This window comes from Piliocolobus tephrosceles, chromosome 2 (genome assembly GCF_002776525.5).
Source record: "Piliocolobus tephrosceles isolate RC106 chromosome 2, ASM277652v3, whole genome shotgun sequence".
Classification (NCBI taxonomy): Eukaryota; Metazoa; Chordata; class Mammalia; order Primates; family Cercopithecidae; genus Piliocolobus; species Piliocolobus tephrosceles.
Window position 1 is genome coordinate 14,165,513 of NC_045435.1, and position 20,491 is coordinate 14,186,003.

General features: G+C 34.7%; 1 protein-coding gene across 3 annotated transcripts in view; it reads right to left on the bottom strand.

The window, feature by feature from the left end:
- Window positions 1-4,831: 4,831 nt before the first annotated feature.
- EPHA3 (EPH receptor A3) overlaps window positions 4,832-20,491 on the bottom strand; it is a 358,445-nt gene continuing 342,785 nt past the window's right edge. The window contains exons 16-17 of one of the 3 annotated variants that reach the window (XM_023216053.3): window positions 14,086-14,241; window positions 4,832-7,522 (exon numbers count right to left, since the gene is read on the bottom strand). In XM_023216053.3, coding sequence (XP_023071821.2) covers window positions 7,417-7,522; window positions 14,086-14,241 — 262 coding nt within the window. In that variant the 3' untranslated portion in view covers window positions 4,832-7,416. The remainder of the gene's footprint in view (window positions 7,523-14,085; window positions 14,242-20,491) is intronic. The other 2 variants (XM_023216055.2, XM_023216054.2) reach the window with 2 other exon arrangements.

The following is a 20,491-nucleotide window of genomic DNA, read 5'->3' on the forward strand; positions in this document are numbered from 1 at the left end:
ATATGTTAAGGGCTTTGTACATAGTAAAAGTTAAATGAACGCTAATTATAATTCTTTAGAAAAGTTAAAGTTTATATGTTTGTGTACATACATGTAACAGGCACATCAAACAACTTTCTTTTATTATTGCTATTACTAGCACTACTTTATTTCTAAGTTAAATGGAAAATTACCTTTCTTCCAAGAGGATAGATGATAGCCCACCTTGTTGGAAAATGCGATTCAATTATGACTATTCTTCATCAACGTGTAACTGAGTTTTTCCAGAGAATTTCAGGGTGAGGACTTCTGCAAAAGTCCAAACTCTTCATTTTATGGCACATCTAACTCCACCACTTATTTTCTCAAATTGCATCTAGAGCCTGTGTGTCAATAGAATGTGCATCCCAGAAGCCTTATAAGGGTAGCTTTTAGTAGGCATGTTGACGTTATTTGCACATAGTGAGAAAGTAGAAAGGATCAGAAAAGCTTTGGCATTTACCTTGTTAAATTTTTATAGCTAAGCTCTGGTTCAAGGGTCTACTGAAACAACTTAACTGCACTAAGAAAAATGGGAGCATTGAGACCAATGAAACGAGTCCACAAAATTCTATGAAAATGAACCAGTTCTAGCAGAGATCAGTATATTCAATGATCCAAGATATATAACTAGAACATTAACTAGCTTTACTGAGCTGAAGGATATTTACACTTTTTCCTATAGGGAAAATAATCAGATACATCTCCATTTATAATGTTATCAAACATTGTTTTAATATATGAATTCAACTCAAAACACTTTTTTCTTTATTATATACCAGCAAAAATTGCAATAGGTGATGCAGGAACAATGGTTAGCAAAGCACAGTTCAAGGCGTCGTCAGCCAGAAGTAAAGATGGGGCATAAAGAATAAGCAGTTTGGGTTAAGATCATGTGTGTCAGTATTAAGTACAGGGTTCTACTGCTGCATGAGGAAAGGTTACCTAACCCAGTTTTTAGGGATATAAGAAGACTTGAAGAATGAGTAGAGATTGGCTAAGTGATTCTAGACAAAAGATCAAAAAGGTCAAAGGCTATGATGCATTAAGAAATTGTGGAATACTCAGCAAACTGCAAGTGGGTCAGTACAGTTGTATAGAGTATAAGTAGCTAGTGGGTTAACCAGAAAATAAGGAGAGAAGCAGGGTTTTATTCAGGATAGGTCTCATGTGCCAATAGCAAAGAGTAGTCTGTATTTTAGAAATAAAAAGTTGGCAGCTGCAGGGTAAGTTCAGTGTGTGTGTGTGTGTATTCATAATTAAGTGGGTTATAATTTAAATATATAGAAATTTTTCACAAAGACTCAGATTAAAGATTCTCTTGAAAAATCAAGAATTAAAATATATACCTACTATGTACCTACAAAAACTTAAAAAAAAAATTAAAACCTAGTTTCTTTAAACCTTAAAAACAAAGAAAAGGAAAAACCAGGATTTCACACTGGATTGGTGTTGTCTTACACCTGAGAAGTTTGCTTTTCGTGGAAGAAAAGGCACTTTTACGGGTCACCACACTCTTCACTTGCTTCACTCATTTATATAACCTGCCAGGTCCCCGAGGCATTTGAGTTTGCAAGCCTCCTGAGGAGAAACACTACAACATTAACTTGCTATATTAGTCTGGCTGCATATTGAAGAGTAGGTAGAAGATATCAAGACTGGAATCAGGGGCACCATTTAAGAAATTCCTTCTGTAATTCAGAAAAGTAATGAGAATCCACCAGAGATTCTGCTACGCAATAGAGAAAAGGGATGAGAGTGAGCATTGCTAAGGTGGCATTGTTAGGGGATCGGTTAGACAATGAAGAAAAGGTAGAGGGAAGAATAAATGATAACATTTTAGTTTTCCAGGTGAGTCAACTTGAGAGTCGTCTAAGATTTTCAAGAATCAGACACAGAAAGAATCAAATCCGCAAATAATTTTTGCTAGAAATGCCTGGGAAGCATTGGAATAGGGTTTAAGAGAAAACACAGGGAGCTTTCAGATAGAAATACAGGTCTGACACCTATACAAGGAAAGAGTGAAGGAAGGAAAATTGAATAGTAAAGAGCTCAGACTGCAGGGAATGCCTAAGCAAGCTTCAGTTAGGATGATTAGAACATGAGATACAAGATTGCTTGTTAAAGGGATTTACCACTTGAGGTACTTCCACCATGCTCAGTCACTGACAGGCGTTAACCAAGGTAGAGCATGGACCACTAAAAATATGCTGGGGATTTTGAAAATATAGCAGCTCACAGCTGTCAGCTAACTGCTCTCTTGCAATAAGCTCTCTTGAAAGGAAATCTGAGCAGTGTATTCACATAGCTGACAGGTACCATTAGTAGAAGTATTGGATTTATGTAATAAGAGAAAAGAATTAAAAATAGTTGCCTACAGAGAAAAAGAAATTGGCACAGTTAGCAAGAAACTGGTATTTCTCTGATAAGCTTTTTGGAACAATCTGCCTCTGACATATTATTTATGTAAAAAGGAGTTGTGACAGAGATTGCGATATAAATTCCAGAAACTTTCCATTTTTATTTAGGCACACTGTCAGACTACTTTCTTTATGTTCTCTTGCAGTTAAGTATGGCAATGGGGTTGAGTTGTAGCCAGTGGAACCAGAGAAGTGGTATCTACCACTTACAAGCAGAGTTCATAAAATCTCCCCAAATGATCTTCTCCTTCATTTTCCTGGCTGGAAGTAGAGGATTTCAAGGCTCCACAAGATGGAGAAAGTGTGGGCTCCTAATTATTGCAAAGAAGGACACCTGGCAAACACCTACTTTGGATTATTCTGTGTTAAAAAAGATATTTTTATTATTTTTAATTTGATAATATTTGGAGACTTAACTATGTAGCTAGCATTAACCTAAGAGGTGTTCCAAAAAAATATACTTCTATATAGGAAACACATAAATATTTGTAACGTAGATATTTGTAACGTAGATCTTTACATACTTTCAGAGACATCTTTCCATATAATTTTTACTCTGGAATTCTTTTTCCTAAAGCTTCAGATTCTCATCCCCAATACTTAGAAACTTATTAAAGTTTGGCTTACACTTAAAGTTCGGCTTACACTATATATTTTACAAACCCAGGACGTTAAGCTGACTTCTCCTAATTCTCTACTTTGAATAATGGTGCCATCATTTCCACAGACACTCAGGACCTAAATTTTTGGTTTGCTTTGATTTCTGTCTTTTGAAGCATTCTCAGAACAAATCAGTAAATCGGTAAATTTTGTTAATCCTCTTTCTTTTATGTATTTTTGTATGCTTTCCATTCTTCACATCTCTATCACCACCATCCTGGGGTAGATGCGTAGCGTCACACATAGAACACCAAACTAGATTTCGAACATCACATAGTCTTTTTGACCTAGTTATCCCCAAGCCTCTTTTGCAAATTGTCATTGTCACTGTCCCCAAATCATTGTGGAAATTATAGTAGCTATCACAAGATGGGAGGAACAGAGAATAGGAAGATTTGAAATATCTATCTACCTAGTAGGGTGACCTTGGGAAGGTGACTTGGATATTCTGAGCCTAGAGTCCCTTCTCACATAAAAGTAGCTAATCTCCATTCACAGAACTGTTGCAAAAGATTTAATGAGGTAACTTGTAAATGATGATAGCAAAACAGCTGGCCCATGATAATGCATACTATGTATTTACTGAATGAAAAAATACATTATTTACCTCTTCTCTTCCCCTTATCTCCTGCTTACATGGTATTCTCTACTCCACTCAACTTGACCAAATGCTATTTCTCCTTCAAAGCAAACACAAATCAGACCTGTTTTTTTTTTAATCTCTTCCTAATCACTTCCTTCTCTATGGGAATGTTGATCACTTATTTTATTTGCATATTTTTGAATTAGCTTTGATTGATTTTCATATGTAATCATTTTCTTTAAGTGGACTGCAATGACAAGGGACCTATTGTATACAAAGTATCAGGTGTGCCTTAATGTGTGGCTTGCAGTAGTACTTTTTTTTTTTTTTTTAATTTTTACTAGTTTTATTTGACCTGGCCAGAATTCCTTCCTTCGTTTGTCACAAACAGCATTCTGACTTTCTGTTGGACATAAACTACTTTCATACCACGAACCACTGAAGAGTATCACTTTCATATAACCCCACACACTATCTCCAAGGGCAAGCACAGGAGTCAGTACTTGCCAATCTGAGAGATTCATTCTCCAGCCCAAAATAATAGGGCTTGTGATCCAAGAAAGGCCTCATGATCTCTGTTGGAACTAGAGAGACAGTAATTCTTTCATAGTAGTTGCAATGCAGAATTAGATTAAAGAGAGCAGTGTTTTTCACCTTGTAGAAATATATAACTTGCAAATTAAGCCGGTTGGAAGAAAAATAGGGCCAAGGGAAGAAGACAAAGAATGAGAGAATTAACCCTGTTGACATTGTTTGAATTACTGGTTCAATCTGTGTCTGATCTCTTAGCTAGGGAGTTTATCCCCAGATAATTCTGTCACTTCTAAACATTTTCTTTTTTAGAAAATTAATACGATTTAATTGTTTTCTGTTATTTGTAATCAAAAGAGAACTGCCTATTACAGTTGTGTACTTCAAAATAATATTTATTGATTATTTTTCTAGTTTATTCATATGAGATATAGACCAAAAACATGTGGATTACACAATGTAAATCCCTCCTCACTAATGGAGAATAAAAACCCAGAAGCATATTTTTTGTGACTTACATAAATTTCATTATTTTGCTTTTAAATAAGCACATATTTTCATATTTTTAAAAAAATAACGAAACTTCAAAGACCACTTCTGTATTCCAATCTGTAAAAAATATTTTCATTATGTTTATTATAAAAATATAAATGTTTCCACTACAAATCATTTTACATTAGTAAGAGGCCATCTACATTGTACAACATAAACTGAGTAATATTTTGAAAAGACAAGTTTAAAGTAAACACATACTGCCAATCATATCACATTTATACATGGCTTGATTGATATTTAGCACAGCATAAACTGAGTGAGTTACCAGAAATAAATAATATATGCAAATCAAATTTAAGATACAAAACAGATCTTATGGTACATAACATCGTGAAGGAGTTGTGACCTTATGTTTACCGAAAGTCAATGCAGTTCCTGTACAAAGAGATGGCCATAAGCATTCTAGTACCTCTACTCCACGGTTAAGAATCGTACACTTATGTTTACATATGTACAGGGTAAGAATTGTGTAAAGTAAATTTATGAGAGGTCAAGTAGAAAAATATTAATAAAATGAAGAACAGTAATATGGTGTATACAACCTCTACTTTCAAATGGAAATCACAGCCAAAATAAGTGAAACAGATTAAACAATCCTCAACTTCTATTAGTTTATGAAATGCATGGGTTTTGTTGAGTGTGCTCAGAATAGTACCTAAAAAAGTAAATATTAGTCTGGGAAAAAATTAGATTGAAACCATATTCAGATCTCATTCTAACACTCCAAACACAAAATACTTGATTAAAAAAAATGTTTTCTAACTGCTGATAGCAGGTATAATGAAATTTGTGATTAATTTTTTAATCATAAGTGTATTTTTAAAAATATCATGCTCTTATATATCCAATACAGAATTCTAGTGGCCTGATTTGACTAAAGAATATTGCCAAGATTTGAGAAACAATCTTATATCTGAAGGAGCACAATCTAAGTCTTATTACACTAAACCTACAACAGATTAGCACTTGTGAATTTTGATTTGTGATTGTAAGCTGTGTTTCATTAGTGTTCTGTTTTGCATAAGAAGATTAAGTTTGCAGCATTGTTTTATCCATTCTGTTCTTGTGATGTATGCATTTCTTATACTCAAGATCATATCAGCATTAGAAAGAGTATTTATAGAGCTACAGTGTTGCTTCAGAATATATTACTAGCTAGATATCCACCAGGTACATCTTTTCAAAATGACTGAGCAAGCTCATAGTTAGCCTTTATGTAATAGTAAGTCTAATCCCTGTGATGAGAAATCTCTCTCCTGCCTACACATTTGAGGCATTTGCTAGATGACCAACTATTCTGAAAATGTTATGTCCAGTAAATTCAAAGCAGTACACCAAAACTGCACCATGTGCATTGAAGTGGAAGACTCTTAAAGATAATAATACCTGGCACTAATGATCACAATATTTAATTAATTCACCTAAACACCAGTGATACAGAGGAGTAGTTCTGTCATCATCATTCTCTATAAGCAGTTCAGCAAGTTTAAGCAACAATAGTAAGTGACTTTTCAAAGCCAGTGAGCAAGTAATTTTTTTTTCACTCATGCATTGGCCTATAGGCTGTGTTGCCAATTAGTGCAGCAATCTATATAGGATTCCAATTCTCTCCAGTGTAGCTATTCTCGGAAACTCTAACCCAGCTCCTTCACTAAAGGAGGGAGTTGATAGGCTCTAAGCACCAGAGCAGGAAAGGTATGTTATCTGGTTGAAAATCCATTGCATACAAGCTAGTATATTACACTAAGTTGTGAGCATACAGTTTATAATAAATGGAGAGGCAAGAATGATTAGGATAACAGACTATGAGAGATTTGGTTAGTGTATGAACAGGAAAAGGAATTCATTTTTTAAAAATATATGTAAGTGGATGGTTCAAAACATCTGAAAGAAACCCATCATTATCTGTGTCTCGTTAGACTGCTGACAATTTGAGAGAGCATTTGGCACTTGGCTGTAACAAATCCATATTAAATCATCAAGGCATAAATAGAAAACAATAAAAACAATTCAAAAGAAAATAAATATGTACTCTTTTCAAAAATTAAGACATTTCTTTACATGATATACTTAAGGAAGCTAACAATTTAAAAATGTATAGTACTTAAAACAACTACAAATTTCTTCTCTACATGCTTTCAACAGAAAAAGAGAATAATGCAGTGATAAGGTAGTAAATATGGCCAGATAGTTTGAGGTATAAATTCCTCTATGTTGCTTGCTTTAAAAGAAACAAAATACCTGTTACAGATTTCCTCTGTATATAAAAATATTACAAGTCTTTTCTTTTGCGGCTATACCTACACAAAACCACCATGTCCATTTTGTTATTTCACTTGTTTTGATTTTATGATAGTCAGTTTATGATCAATGGCTATATGCTAGTTCTTCACCATTTTACGCTGAAGAATTAAATTTAATCCATTAACTAATACTTAAAAAAGCAATTACAAAAAAATACCCCACCCACCCATCCACTAAATGATAGGGGAAAATAAAGAGTTTTTCAATTCCATTTTAAGGCATTTGTACTCATATTTGAGTGTCTTATTGGACTTGGAACTTCCACCAGTATCTCCAGCATGACTGTCTGTCTGCAGGATGATGCTACATCTTCCACAGCCACCACTTCCTTCCAGAAGTAGTGCTTTACACGGGAACTGGGCTATTCTTTGATTGTGTTTCTAGAGCTTTAATGCTACTGATGATCTTCTTCTGTGGCCCAACCACGGTGACACCAACCTTTTTCATGTCACTGTAAAAAAGGAAAACAATGAAAGAATCAGTTTCTTCGATAGTTTATAAGCAGGAGATTTTCAATTAGCACAATTTGCACAATGATATATTCTAGTACTGTGGACCTAATTGCCTGATATTTATATCATCGGGGTTATGTCCGGACTGTTCCACCGTCTTGTAGGAGACTATATAGATGGTGTAGTGGGTTGAATAGTGTTTCCTCAAAATCTCTGTCAATCCCAAACCTCACAATGTGATGTTATTTGGATCGAGGGTCTTTGCAGATGTAACCAGTGCATGGATTGGGAAAATACCTTATTGGATTAGGGTGGTACATAAATCCAAGGACAGTTTCCTTATAAGAGAATAGGATACACAGAGAAGAAGTCGATGTACAAATGGAGGCAGAGACTGGAGTTATGTTGCCACAATTCAGAGAATACCAGGATCCACCAGAAGCTAGAAGAGACGAGGAAGAATTCACCTCTAGAGACTGGAGCAATAGCGGTACTGCCATAACTTGATTTCAGATTTCTGCCACCAGAATTCTAAGAAAAAAAATTTCTGTTGTTTAAGCCAATAAATTTGTGGTAATTTCTTGTGGCAGCCTTAGGAAACTAATAGCAATGATCACACATTCTTTGTGGGGCTTTATCTCTTTCCCTTGAATCTGGGGACTGCTTTGACTAACAGAGTATGCCAGAATTGACATTGTATCACTTTCTTCACTCCGGTCTTAGGAAACTGCCAGCCTCTACTTATTGCTTTCTTTAGTAAATTTGTATTAATCCCACTAACTGGCAACCATTGTTTAGGCTGCTGTTGATAAACAGAGTACAAACAAAAAAGAATCCCAGTTCTCATGGAATTTACCTTCTTGTGGAATAAGACAGGGGGCTCTAGAGCTGCCATATAAAAAGTCTGACTACCTGACAGTATTGCACAGGAGAGGCCACATGTAAGCACTTTGGCCTACAATCCCAGGTAGGACCAGCTCTGTAACTAACTGCAACAAGGCAGACGTCGAAATGAAAGCATCTCCAGCCCTCCAGACCAGATCAGTCCATTTGTCAGCTGTAAGCTTCTGTCAACATCAACTTCAGAGCATAAAGAATCATCCATCTGAGCTCTGCCCTAATTTATAACCCACAACACTGTGATGTATAATAAACCTGTTGCTGTTTTAGCCTGTAAGTTTTGGGGGAGCCTGCTGTGCAGTCGTAGATAACTGGAATAATCTCATTAAAGTACACAGTTCTTTCAAAGTAGGAAAACTATGACAAAGACATATTTCTTTTTTATTAAATATATAATAATTTAAAGTCAGAAAGTAGGCATTAAAATAAAGATTGTAAAAACATAAGGAATTTCATTTAGGAAAAAAGACAGCTAATGTGCAAATGGTTAATTATATATTCTTGTTTCAAGTAATCAGTTCATATATCCGTGTCTTTCAGGATTGAGGGATGCTCAAATATCTCCTTCTAATAACAGCTTCCCCAACCCTCCTATTTAATATTTTAAAACCTTTCTGTACTTGTATCTGCACTTTGTTTTCTTTTCTTGTTTCATTTTCTTCCAAAGAATTTATTGCCATCTAGCATATTGACTTTCTGATTTATTTTCTTTATTCCCTGTCTTGTCCCACAAGAAGGTAAATTCCATGAGAACTAGGATTCTTTTTTTCCTTTTTTTTGGACTCTGTTTATCAACAGCAACCTAAACAATGGCTGCCAGTTAGTGGGCTTAATACAAATTTACTAAAGAAAGAAACATACAAAATATATTTTTCTGGGTAAAGATGACCAGGGCATAATGTATCATTTGTCAAGGAGAGCCAGGAAAATTGAGAATGGCAAGGAAAAAAGAAAACGTGTGAACACACCACACACAAAAACACACACACACAGAAGGGTTTCCTTTATACTGAGCATAAAGAAAGAAAAAAATGGGAATTCAACTACATAGAAATGGATTAATCGATTTCTTAAGAAATGGATTCCTAGGCAACAAAGGTGTTCAGGAAGACGATAGGTAACCATTTGAAAAGAAATGTAGTTGTTATTTAAGCATCAGGGCATTAAATTAACCAAGATTCTGCTGAATTCCTACCATCTGGGCTGAGAAAGTTCCTGATGACCTGAAGGTTCCCTCCCTGCTGACTGTCAAAGGGCTGATAAATCCTCTACGGACAGCTTGTGCCTTGCCTTAGCCCCTGTCTGATCATACTCTTCCTCAGGAAGGCTACTGGGGATGTATGGGAATGTGAGGCTTGCCACGCTTAGGGTAACTGTGGATGATGAAAGCCTTCACTTAATGTAAGCTACTTCTGTTGATCGCTGCCTTTGAGAATGTGCATTACATGATTTTGACAAATGTACCATGAATCTATCTTTAAAATAAAGAATACACATTTCTCCACTCATCCCCAAACTATAGCAAAGTCAGTTTATGAGTCTAGAGCCAGAAAACAGGACAGACACAAGTATGGGTACGCAAATGAATAGACTGTCACTCTTTCTTCTTTCTTTCATCTTCTTCCAATACCATATCATATGTTTTGTGACTAGATGATTTTTTGTCTTTTGTCTCTTCCCTTTCCCCTTCTTAAAATAATAGTCATGGAAAGTAAATATACATACACACACACACACACACATATATATACACACACATACATTTATATAAGTAAATATATTTATAAAATATTTATATATTCCAATGCAGTAATTGTCTGAGCTCTTTGAGAAATTTAAGCATAGTTACTGAGTACTACTTGCTATGATGTTTGGCCCTGATCTTCCTTCTGAACTGAAGCGCTCATCCCCAAGTGGCTGGGAAAAAAAAAAAAAATGTGATGCTGAGTTCTCAGACCGATTTGGGACATTCCTCACCACTTCTTCATATATGCACCTCCTGAGTGTATTCCTCAAAAAACGTTCTGCCAAAAACTCTTTTACATTCTGTGTCTGTGAACCCAATATAAGCAAACATATATATATGTTTATGTATAATATATAAATGTATTTTATATATGTTATATATAATATATAAATGCATATAATATGTAATATATATTTTAATATTATGTATGTTTACATAATTTTTTTTACTTAATGCAAATGATTATATTGGACTTTTGAAAAGAGAATTAAAGTAATTATCCTTTTGGGTTATTCCTTAGCTAGGGTTTTTAAACACCCTCTAGTCTCTCTATTCTTGCCAGAATATCTTCTGTCCACTTATCTGCCAAGTCCACTTCTCTGCCATGTTCAAAATAATTTGGAACGCCCAGTTGCTGCTGTCTTTATAACACCCTGTGTGCTCATTTCATTTTGACTGTCCTGCTCAGAAGAGTGGTGGAAAAGTTTCAGACTAAAGAGCAGCTCCAGACTGAGACCAGAGGTTAATGTGTTATCTGGTACTTCAGAGGCAAAGGGATAGGTGATGACACTTTGAAAATGGCATCCAAGCGTGCAGGATAATGACATGTGGCAACTAATCTGCTTAATATTCATTCCACACACTTAATTCTCTCTCTAGTTTCACAGTCATACTGACTTGAACCTTTCCCTTTCTCTCTTCCTTTCTCACTTTAACCTTCCTAAATCCATCTTAGGTTATGAAGTAATGTCTTGAAATACGTATTTATTAAATGAAATCACATATGTTCTGGGCTTTGTTCAAAAATTAGATAACTTGAGTCGCTTGCATGTCAATGAACTCTCTAAACTAATGAAAATAAATTAATATGAATTTGAATGTGAAATTTTATTGATCTTTTCCTAAACTCTGGCAGCCTGAATAGAAATAAAAAAGAGATTCACTATTCATCTTAGGTATCTTTTTCTATTCTAGGAGAATCTCTACAGTTATTTGGTCAAGCGAATCATTTCTGAATTGAGTCTGGATGGCACAAAAAAAATAGAAGCTGAAAGCAATCAAATTCAAACAATAAGCCCAAGAACCTGAAAGAAAGCTAAAATATCTAGCTCAATATTTTACAGCATCTATGCTGAAAATGTTGCCTCATTGTATTTACCCAAATTACTAGTATATTAAAGATTTCTAATAAATTCTCATTTTGTAATATAAACTAAGAGCATGAGGTGCATGACACTACGAAGACTCAAGAAAAAAAGCAGCTCCTTTCAAGAAGGAGTGTTAGGGCAATAGATGTTAATCCCATATTGTCCCTGAACTGAGGAGAAAGGACAGAAGAAGGACTATTGTGGAGAGTGTGATACAGACACATCCATACCACCCGACTCAGTGTGAAGGACAAACCTGAACAAGCTGTCTTTCAGCAGAAGTCAGCTTTTATCTTAAATGTATATTCACAGGTTGTTCAAATAATAATAACAATTAAGTAAAAATATTCCAACCAGCTAAAAAGAATTTGACGTCCAACACAAGTAACGTCGCTAACTTGGAAGTATGACAAATGCTGTCATTCACTTTTTTAAAGCAAATAGCTTTCTTATCACATTCATAGCTTATAATGGCTGACAATATTTGAATTGCAAACTAGCAGTTTTTAACAGTGTTCTGCCTCATACATTTCAATATAGTGTTTCAATATCTAAAAGTTTCGAGTGTTGGTATTTTATTGAGAATAAACATTTGCATAACTTTGCCTTAGAAAATCTGTCAATGATGTGGAAATGTTCGACTTTGTGTTTGCTTTTTGCTATGCTTCTGTGCTCTATAGCAGGTGTTTTGTATATCATAACCTTAACTGTTTATATTACTAGAATAAGGATTTATAAAAATATTTAAATACATGACTATATCCTGAGACTGTATCTGATCAAAATACGTACCATGGAAACCCAAAGTGTACTGTCAATTGGGTCAGAAATCTATTCAATAAACACCTCACTCCACTTTGAACAGGAATGCTGGTGCATGTTAAAAAGACTAGAGTAACTTTATTTTTTTAGAACGAGTCCTCTTCTTTAATAGTAATAAACTCTTCCTGTAAGTCCTTCTGTGGCTTTATGTCCTTCTGACTGTAATGTTGCACCAAAAATTATAAACTTATTTATTTGTTTGTTGGGCACTTATATCTATTAATTACATGGCACATTCTTTTTGGCATCTAATCTGTCATTTTTCACAGTGATGCTGAATGATTGACAGGGTGGCAATGAAAGCCTTTATATATTCTACAATATTTAAATATTTAAATATTATTGAGAGATGATAATACTTAAAGAAACTTGGGGGACTAAAGGGTTTATTTAATTTAACAAAGATCAAAGGAAGACTGACACAAAGATGAACACAGTTTCCCAATAGACCATGCAAGCTACAACATTCTGGAAAACTTTTGGTTTATCTATCCAGTACACACCTCTTTCTTTGGGACAGTTCTCCATCTTATCTTTAGGGAAGGGCCCCTACAACCAAGTTCATACTACCTCACTCTACTGCTTTTGAAGGTAAATGACTAGATACTAGCAAACACATGATTTGGAGGTGCCAATGCACAAGAGGGACCGAGCCAGTCCTACTTTCTCTCCTGGGAACTTAGAATTAGGGGAGTTGGACACTGGTCAGTTGAATAGCACTAGAAGGTTCTATGACCAACAGTTGAGAAGGGCAGGTTTTAGCTATGTGCATGGGAATCCAGAAAACGTCACTGTGCAGAAAAAGAAAAAATGAAGCAGTCACATTAGGAAGTGAAGTAAATTGGTTCTCAATCACAGATAGATGAAGAATGTGACTTCCAACTCTTAATTTATCAATTCCAAAACACCCTACTTTGTGAATAAGAACCAAATTTTTAACTATTCTCTGGATTCACTTGATTTTTTATATATCCCCTTTCCTTGAGTCTATGTGTTTCTCATATCAATAGATTCCTGTTACCAAAAGATTATTGTCCACAAAATATAGCATAGTATACTTGATTATTATTGGCTTTTAACACATAAAGCTATCAATTAATATTAATATCATGATGCATATTTTCTTTCTCATCTGGCAATAAGCCTTTTGAGGAAAACTCAAAAATTCTATCTTAAACCTGATTATAACTTCATTTTCTAGCATGATATCTTTCACAGAGTAGACAATGATGAATAGATGATGTTATGTTTATTTAGCAACAATGAAAACTAGTGTTAGACTTTAATATCTTTCCTTGTACACCAGATTATCCACTTGATTCTCAATTTTCCTTATTCACAGATGTTAAGCTTTAGTAAAAATAACAGAAAAATCACAAAATGCAGAAATATAATAATCATCAATCTATGTCTGCTAATGTTTTAAATTAGGGTCTTGGGTCTGCAGTGTGGTTATGGGTGTGAATCTGTTGGTTGATCTGAAGGTCATGTCTGGTCTATCTAAAGACAATGATCCTTGGCCCTATCTTGAGGGAGGAAGACACATCAATATGTATCAATCTAGAAGCTGTGGGCCACAAGGAGACCCAGAGCCCTGATTAGCAAATCCAGGAGATAGTACCTCAGATCTACCACTAACATTTATAACATGTCAAGCCAAGACATGAATATTCAGCAGAAAGTTCAAAAGAATCATTCATACTTCTTAATGAATTTTTTTCCTTACTCTGTGGAAATCTTGGCTATTGTGTCACAAGAACTGTACTCCACGCCTGTGAAGATTTCCTTGCAATGTGCTGTCCGGACACCATTAAGCCAGTCACTTGTTGTGCGGAAGGTAGCGATATCCACATTGTTTTGGTCCAGAAGAAGGTTTGATGGCCTGCAAGAAAAAAAAAAAAAAAAAAAAAACACCAACAGGAGCCATATCAGGAGTCAGCAGAGTTGCTGTGTGTCAAAATCTGACACTAACATCAGCAGGAACTTCCAGACTTCATATGGTGTTTCTGTTCATTTGTGGAATTTATCTGCCATGAAAGCTTCATCTGTTCAAGCTGGCAGCTTGGAGGAACGCCGTGTAATCATCTTGTCTAAGTTCTCCCCTTCTCCATCCACAAGTGCTTTTTACATCACTGAAAATTTGCCAGTGAAAGACATAAATATATCCATACATATTTTATTATCATTTAATTGGTTTAATCACTAGCAAAAATGGTAGTAATTTAGGATACAGTTGCAGTAGGGAGGACACACTGAATTCTTTGCTGTCTGCTTTGATGATGGATTCAGTTTCAACATTTTAAATATTTCCCACTGGATGTTTGTTTGTTAGACATTGTGCAGGTTGCTGTCTAAAGAATGGCTTGAACAATCTAGGCTATACCTACAGCAGGACATAAACTCAACACAGAGTTAAATAATGTTGCACGTGATTAAAAATAAAAATAGAAAGTAATAGAAAAAAGTAGATGACTGATAAGAAAAAACATTCTTGCGTATTTGACACCAAATGAAGTTCATACACATACACACACAGAGACTCAGAGAGGGATTGTAATTGTGATTTATATTGCACAATACAATCAGCATTAAGAAAAAGGGCCAGGCGCAGTGGCTCACTCCTGTAATCCCAGAACTTTGGGAGGTCGAGGCCGGCTGATCACCTGAGGTCAGGAGTTCGAGACCAGCCTCACCAACATGGAGAAACTCCATCTCTACTAAAAATACCAAATTAGCCGTGGTGGCACATGCCTGTAATCCCAGCTACTCGGGATGCTGAAGCAGGAGAATCGCTTGAACCTGGGAGGCGAAGGTTGTGGTGAGCCGAGATCGCGCCATTGCACTTCAGCCTGGGCAACAGGAGTGAAACTCCTCTCAAAAAGAAAGAGAAAAAGAAAAAGGACTTCCTTCCTTGTAGGATTTTTTAAATATATAAATACAGGCTTAACCATCTATCTAGGAACACCTGCAAGACCTGGTAAATCAATGGAACAGAAGAGGCATAAAGGAAAGGAACGAGACAACGTTTGCCTCCCTGAAGAGCCAAAATAAGCAATCAGTTGGTGAAATGTCTTTGGTGTGTTCCCCCCCCCCCCTTTTTTTTTTTTTTTTTTAGCTCTTAGTGGCCTCTTTAATTGTCCTTTGACTTATAAGACTGGAGCCAGTCACTAGGTGAACAATTTATTGACTTATCTCTTCTTTTCTCTTAAGGAAGGGAGCTTGGGCACAAGGTAGTTATAAAAGCCTTTAGTTTTGGATGAATAATAACAACGACAGAAATAAGTTTTGAAGGCCCTTGTTTTCATATTGTATCGAACGTTCACGTGCACTCAATGTGGCAGGCATGATGCTAAGAATATTACACAGTTACGAAGGACCTTAATCTTTACAGTACCTGTTAGGCACTGATGCTATCCTCTAAGATAGATAAAGAAGCTGAAACTAAATCACATTAAGTTACAAATCTGAGTTTCCTCAGGCAAAAGAGGCAGAGCTGGCATTTAGACCCACATTATTCTATCCCACAGCCCACATTCTTCACTGCTACACTGTGCCATTTAGGTAAAACTTTGTTCATATTGCATTTCCCCTGTTTTTTCTTAAATGATCTATGATTCCATCATGTGGCATATTCGATGTTTACATGCCCTGAAGTTTAGTACACAGATACTGGAACCATAAGGCCTGGGTTGAATCCCAGGTATACCACATACTATTTGTGTGACCTTGGTGAGTTTCTTGTCTGTTTCTTCATCTGTAAAATGGAGATGATGGTGAGGATATCGATTTCACAACAATGAAGATTACATGAGCATATGTAGGTAGCACTTAGAACAGTGCTGGCACATAATAAGCACTATCTGTTAGCTGTTCATTATTCTTACATAAGGTAACACTTTTGGTGAAATGGTTAAACTTCTGAAAACTTCAAAAAGAAAATAGCAGAGTAAGTATCAGTTTATATATAATGCTGGGGATGCAATGATCTTGTTAACCACCATTTTAAGTAACTAGAAATTTAGTCATGTATAATATTATGTACATAATAGTATAACAATCCTGGAAAGTAGCAATTATTAGGGGCTTCATTAGAATAGTCAATCAATAACTTTTACAACTTAACAATCATTCCAGAGCAAATGCTTGAAAACAGAAGTGCTATTCTGCTGTCTGTGATTTTTTTTTCATTATTGTAATAAAATATAGTATTAATATTAAAACTGTATATATCATAGCTTAATCTTTATTGAATAATTAAGAGGGTACATTTTGACTTTTTGGCATTTTAGTTATTCAGAATCTTTCATTAAAAATCTCCAAAGTTAGGAATATTAAAACTACAACTTCATATTTTTCTTATGTACTTGAAATGAAAGATTTGTCTAAGTGAAATCCATCATTTGAAGTGCTTAAATTCAAAGTTTAGAATTTGTGGTGAGAAGATGCCAAAACAAATAATATATCGATATGCATTTATCCTTATGTTAGAAATAAATTTAGGTCTCTAATGGGCTAATTTCAATATCTTTAGAAATAGCACGGAATAACAGCAAAATGAACAACACACATGAAATAAAACCGTATTATGTTTTACATATGAGTAGCAATCATTGATTACCACCTAGGATATGTGGTAAAAGCTCCTGTTCTAAATGAGAAAATCTGTGAAGAAAATCTGTGCCAGCTCTGCTCACACCTAAATAGGTCTTTTGATTGAGAAGTTTCTACCACTTCTGTTGATATTCTTCAACTTACTCCCTTAAGTACAAAAGGCCTGCTCAAGTGTAAAGTTGATGTGAGCCCAGACAATTTTAGATACTGCCCTACACCTACATGTTATTACTTGGAACATATGAGAAGTTTGTGAATTCACTATCTGGGTTTTTACAGGGATGCATTAAATGTATTTGATAAAAATGGTCACATTTTAGTGTAGTTTTAACCCTGAGTTTCAGAAAAAAAAATTTGCAACATTGGTTCTGACTCTATTTTCATACTCTGTAGAAAACATAGATTAATAGTCCCCTCCCTGTGATGGTCATTTGTTTAGTGGAGGGCAGTTGAAAATGAAGGATTCTTCAACCTTCTGTCCATTAGACTGAACTCAATTACTTCAATCCCTTCTATTTCACAAGTTCAAATTATACATTGAAAATTGTATAATTATAAACTTTCTTTCATTGGAAAAGCTTCAGCTTCTGTATAATTTCTATTTCTGTGATACAGTTTAGTTTTACTTACTCTCAGAGATTATCTAAAAAAAGATTAGGCATTATTATATAAATATTAATTTTTTAGCAATATCTGGAAAACTATAAAATATAAATATAATATTTCATGTTACTTTCTTCTGAAACATATATGCAAACAACTTTATGATTTTTTATATTATTCCTTTGAGAAAGAAAAATCGCTTATTTTTATAATTGAAAATTTTGTATTTTTGTTGTTTACCTAAGAACTTCAGGAATTACAGATACACAATCCAGGTGTCAAAATGTACACAACATTCTTGTGTTTTTTCACACAGCTATCGTGAATGAAATAGCCTCTGTCACTAGCAAGCATTAGATATTACATTAGACTCGTTGGATAAGTCACTGAACCACTAAAAAATTGATAAGAATAGCATTAAATCAGGTGTGAGAAGATTTTATAAGAAAAATGATGTGAAACCTAGAATGAGACGAGACATTCAACTATCTACAGGCATGCGCGCGCACGCACCACAGTTTCTCTGTCTACAGTAGCTGGAGCACAGAACCTTGTGTCAAGTTTTAGTCCCATGAATAGTAATACTTTTTTATTTATGGGTTTGTGGGTATGAAGAATCAAGCCCCAGGACATTTATTCAGAATATTTATGAAGTGTGCCTAATAGCAAAATGCAGAATTCTTTCTTCTCAGTTCAAAATAGTTTGTACTTTTACACTCAACACTTTAGCCAGACTCAACAAGAGTTTAGAGAAAATTAGTATAAACAAATTGAAATAGAACAGGACGTGTGGATTAAGGATTAGTGACCCCAACTGAGTTTGTCTGCTTATGACTTGGATCAAAGTACATCCAAGACAAAAAAAAAAAAAATGACCTAATTTTAATGCCAGTGACCTCAGAATAACCAGCCCTGCAAAGTATCATTTTTCCACTTCCAGGATTTCTCTGGGGATTTCAAATAAAAATTGGTTCCTTTCCTCCTCAGAGAGGACATCTGGAGAGTTTATCAATGGATAGGAATTTGTTTCTCACTGTGAAGAGCCTGTGATGTCTCTTCATGCGCACCAAGGGAATCTGGGCCTTTGAGCAGCTGCAGGCATTGGCGTTTTTTCAGACCCAGCCCCAGACATTGGGTCTGAAGGGGAAATTTATAGGCTCGGTGATGTGCACCGTGAGCTCACACTTTTACTAGACAAATTAGATAGGTTTCAATCCATGCAGCTGTAAACGATGTCCTACAGGGCTCCACCTGATCTTTTACAGCTTTTCATAAATCAGTACCTACTGGCTGCAGACCGCAGTCATTAAAAAGAAATCATGGAAATTACATGTTTGCTCAGGGGAAGTGAAAAATAACTTTCTCCCCTTTCTTTCTCCCTCCTTCTATTAAGATTTGTGAATTATTCTTTCATGGGTTTTCATACTGTTGCATTAGAGAGGTACACATATATTTTCTTCCCATCAACTCCTATTTTAGCTGTAAATAGGAGCATAAAAATTAGCACCAGATACTGGGGAAAAATCTCAACAAACAACTGCCAATCCCAGGAATATCTTCAGATAATAATCTTATTTCAATGCTATCTTAGAATTCTGACTCACTAGTTATCCATTTCTGACTTAATAGACTCCTTTTGATTTACAATGAGATTCACTCCTCAAATATCAAAATAATAACTAACACACATTTCTTGAATAAGTATATGACTATTATGAATCAAAGGAGGTAATAATATTCAAGATGCATACTGTAACATTATAGTTATTTTTTATTTGTTGTGAATAGTTTCAGAAAATATATTAAACCTAAAAAGTAACTTTTTTAAGCCAAAATACTAATAATTATATCTGAATTTGTTATTGTTTGAGAATAGTAATATATTTTTTTCAGTACATGTTATACCTTTTATAAAAATTTCAAATGTTTCCCCATTGTATTGCAGGGGGAAGATCTTATATTTGTCAATTTATTTTAATGTTGATTTCTGATGACCTTGATCTTTATCACTAAAATTAAAAATCCAGATACGATAAAATGAATTTAATTTGTCATCTGTAACTAAAAATAATTTTGACTATATACAGTTCCCAACAGGAACCTAGTACATAAATGACACGTTAAGGAGAAATAAAGTCATTGTGTTTATTTTAATTATCTCTAGGCCTTAAGGACAAAAATCTTTGAAGTTATAGCCGTTACATCTGGTTTAATTCCTCCCTGTGGTAAAATTAGCTGCTTTGATTTTAAGATTAAAAAAGAGAGAGAGAGAGATCACTTGGGTATTCAGCATATTTGTTTCCCTCTAAAAGGCTCTGTATCATATTTGTTCACTGAGGAAAATCACCCTGTCAGTTTCAGAATTTGAGGTCAAAGTCATTTTGAGGAATAAGGGCAGATTGTTTTTTGGCTGTTAGATTTATCTTGAAGGATATGGTATTTGTCAAAACAGCAGTTATTCTCAAAAAGAATTCTATTATGTACTCTTAGAGATCAGAAACTTTTTACTAATACTTGTTTATTTTATTAACTGGGAAAAATATGAGTACTGTTTATTTTTGCTCCTCTCTATGCTGCAAGTTAATAAAAATAAATCCCTTCAAAGTTAGTGATCAATGCAATGAAACAATATATTTAAAAGCATTTCAATTAAATTAACTAAATATAATTGGGTATGCAGAACCTTGTTCTAAATATTATTAAATATATTGCTTAAGTCTTTGTGTCATGAATTTTGTTGCCTTCCATTTAAAACCTTGTTCTAAATATATTGAATGTATTATCTACTTTTTTGTGTGTCAAGAATTTGAATTTTATCAATTTACAATAGTATAGAAGAATTCAATAGCCTGGCTAGTGGAAATTCTGTGAACTTGAGAAGTTATTTCTCTATTTCATTTTACACACATATGCACACA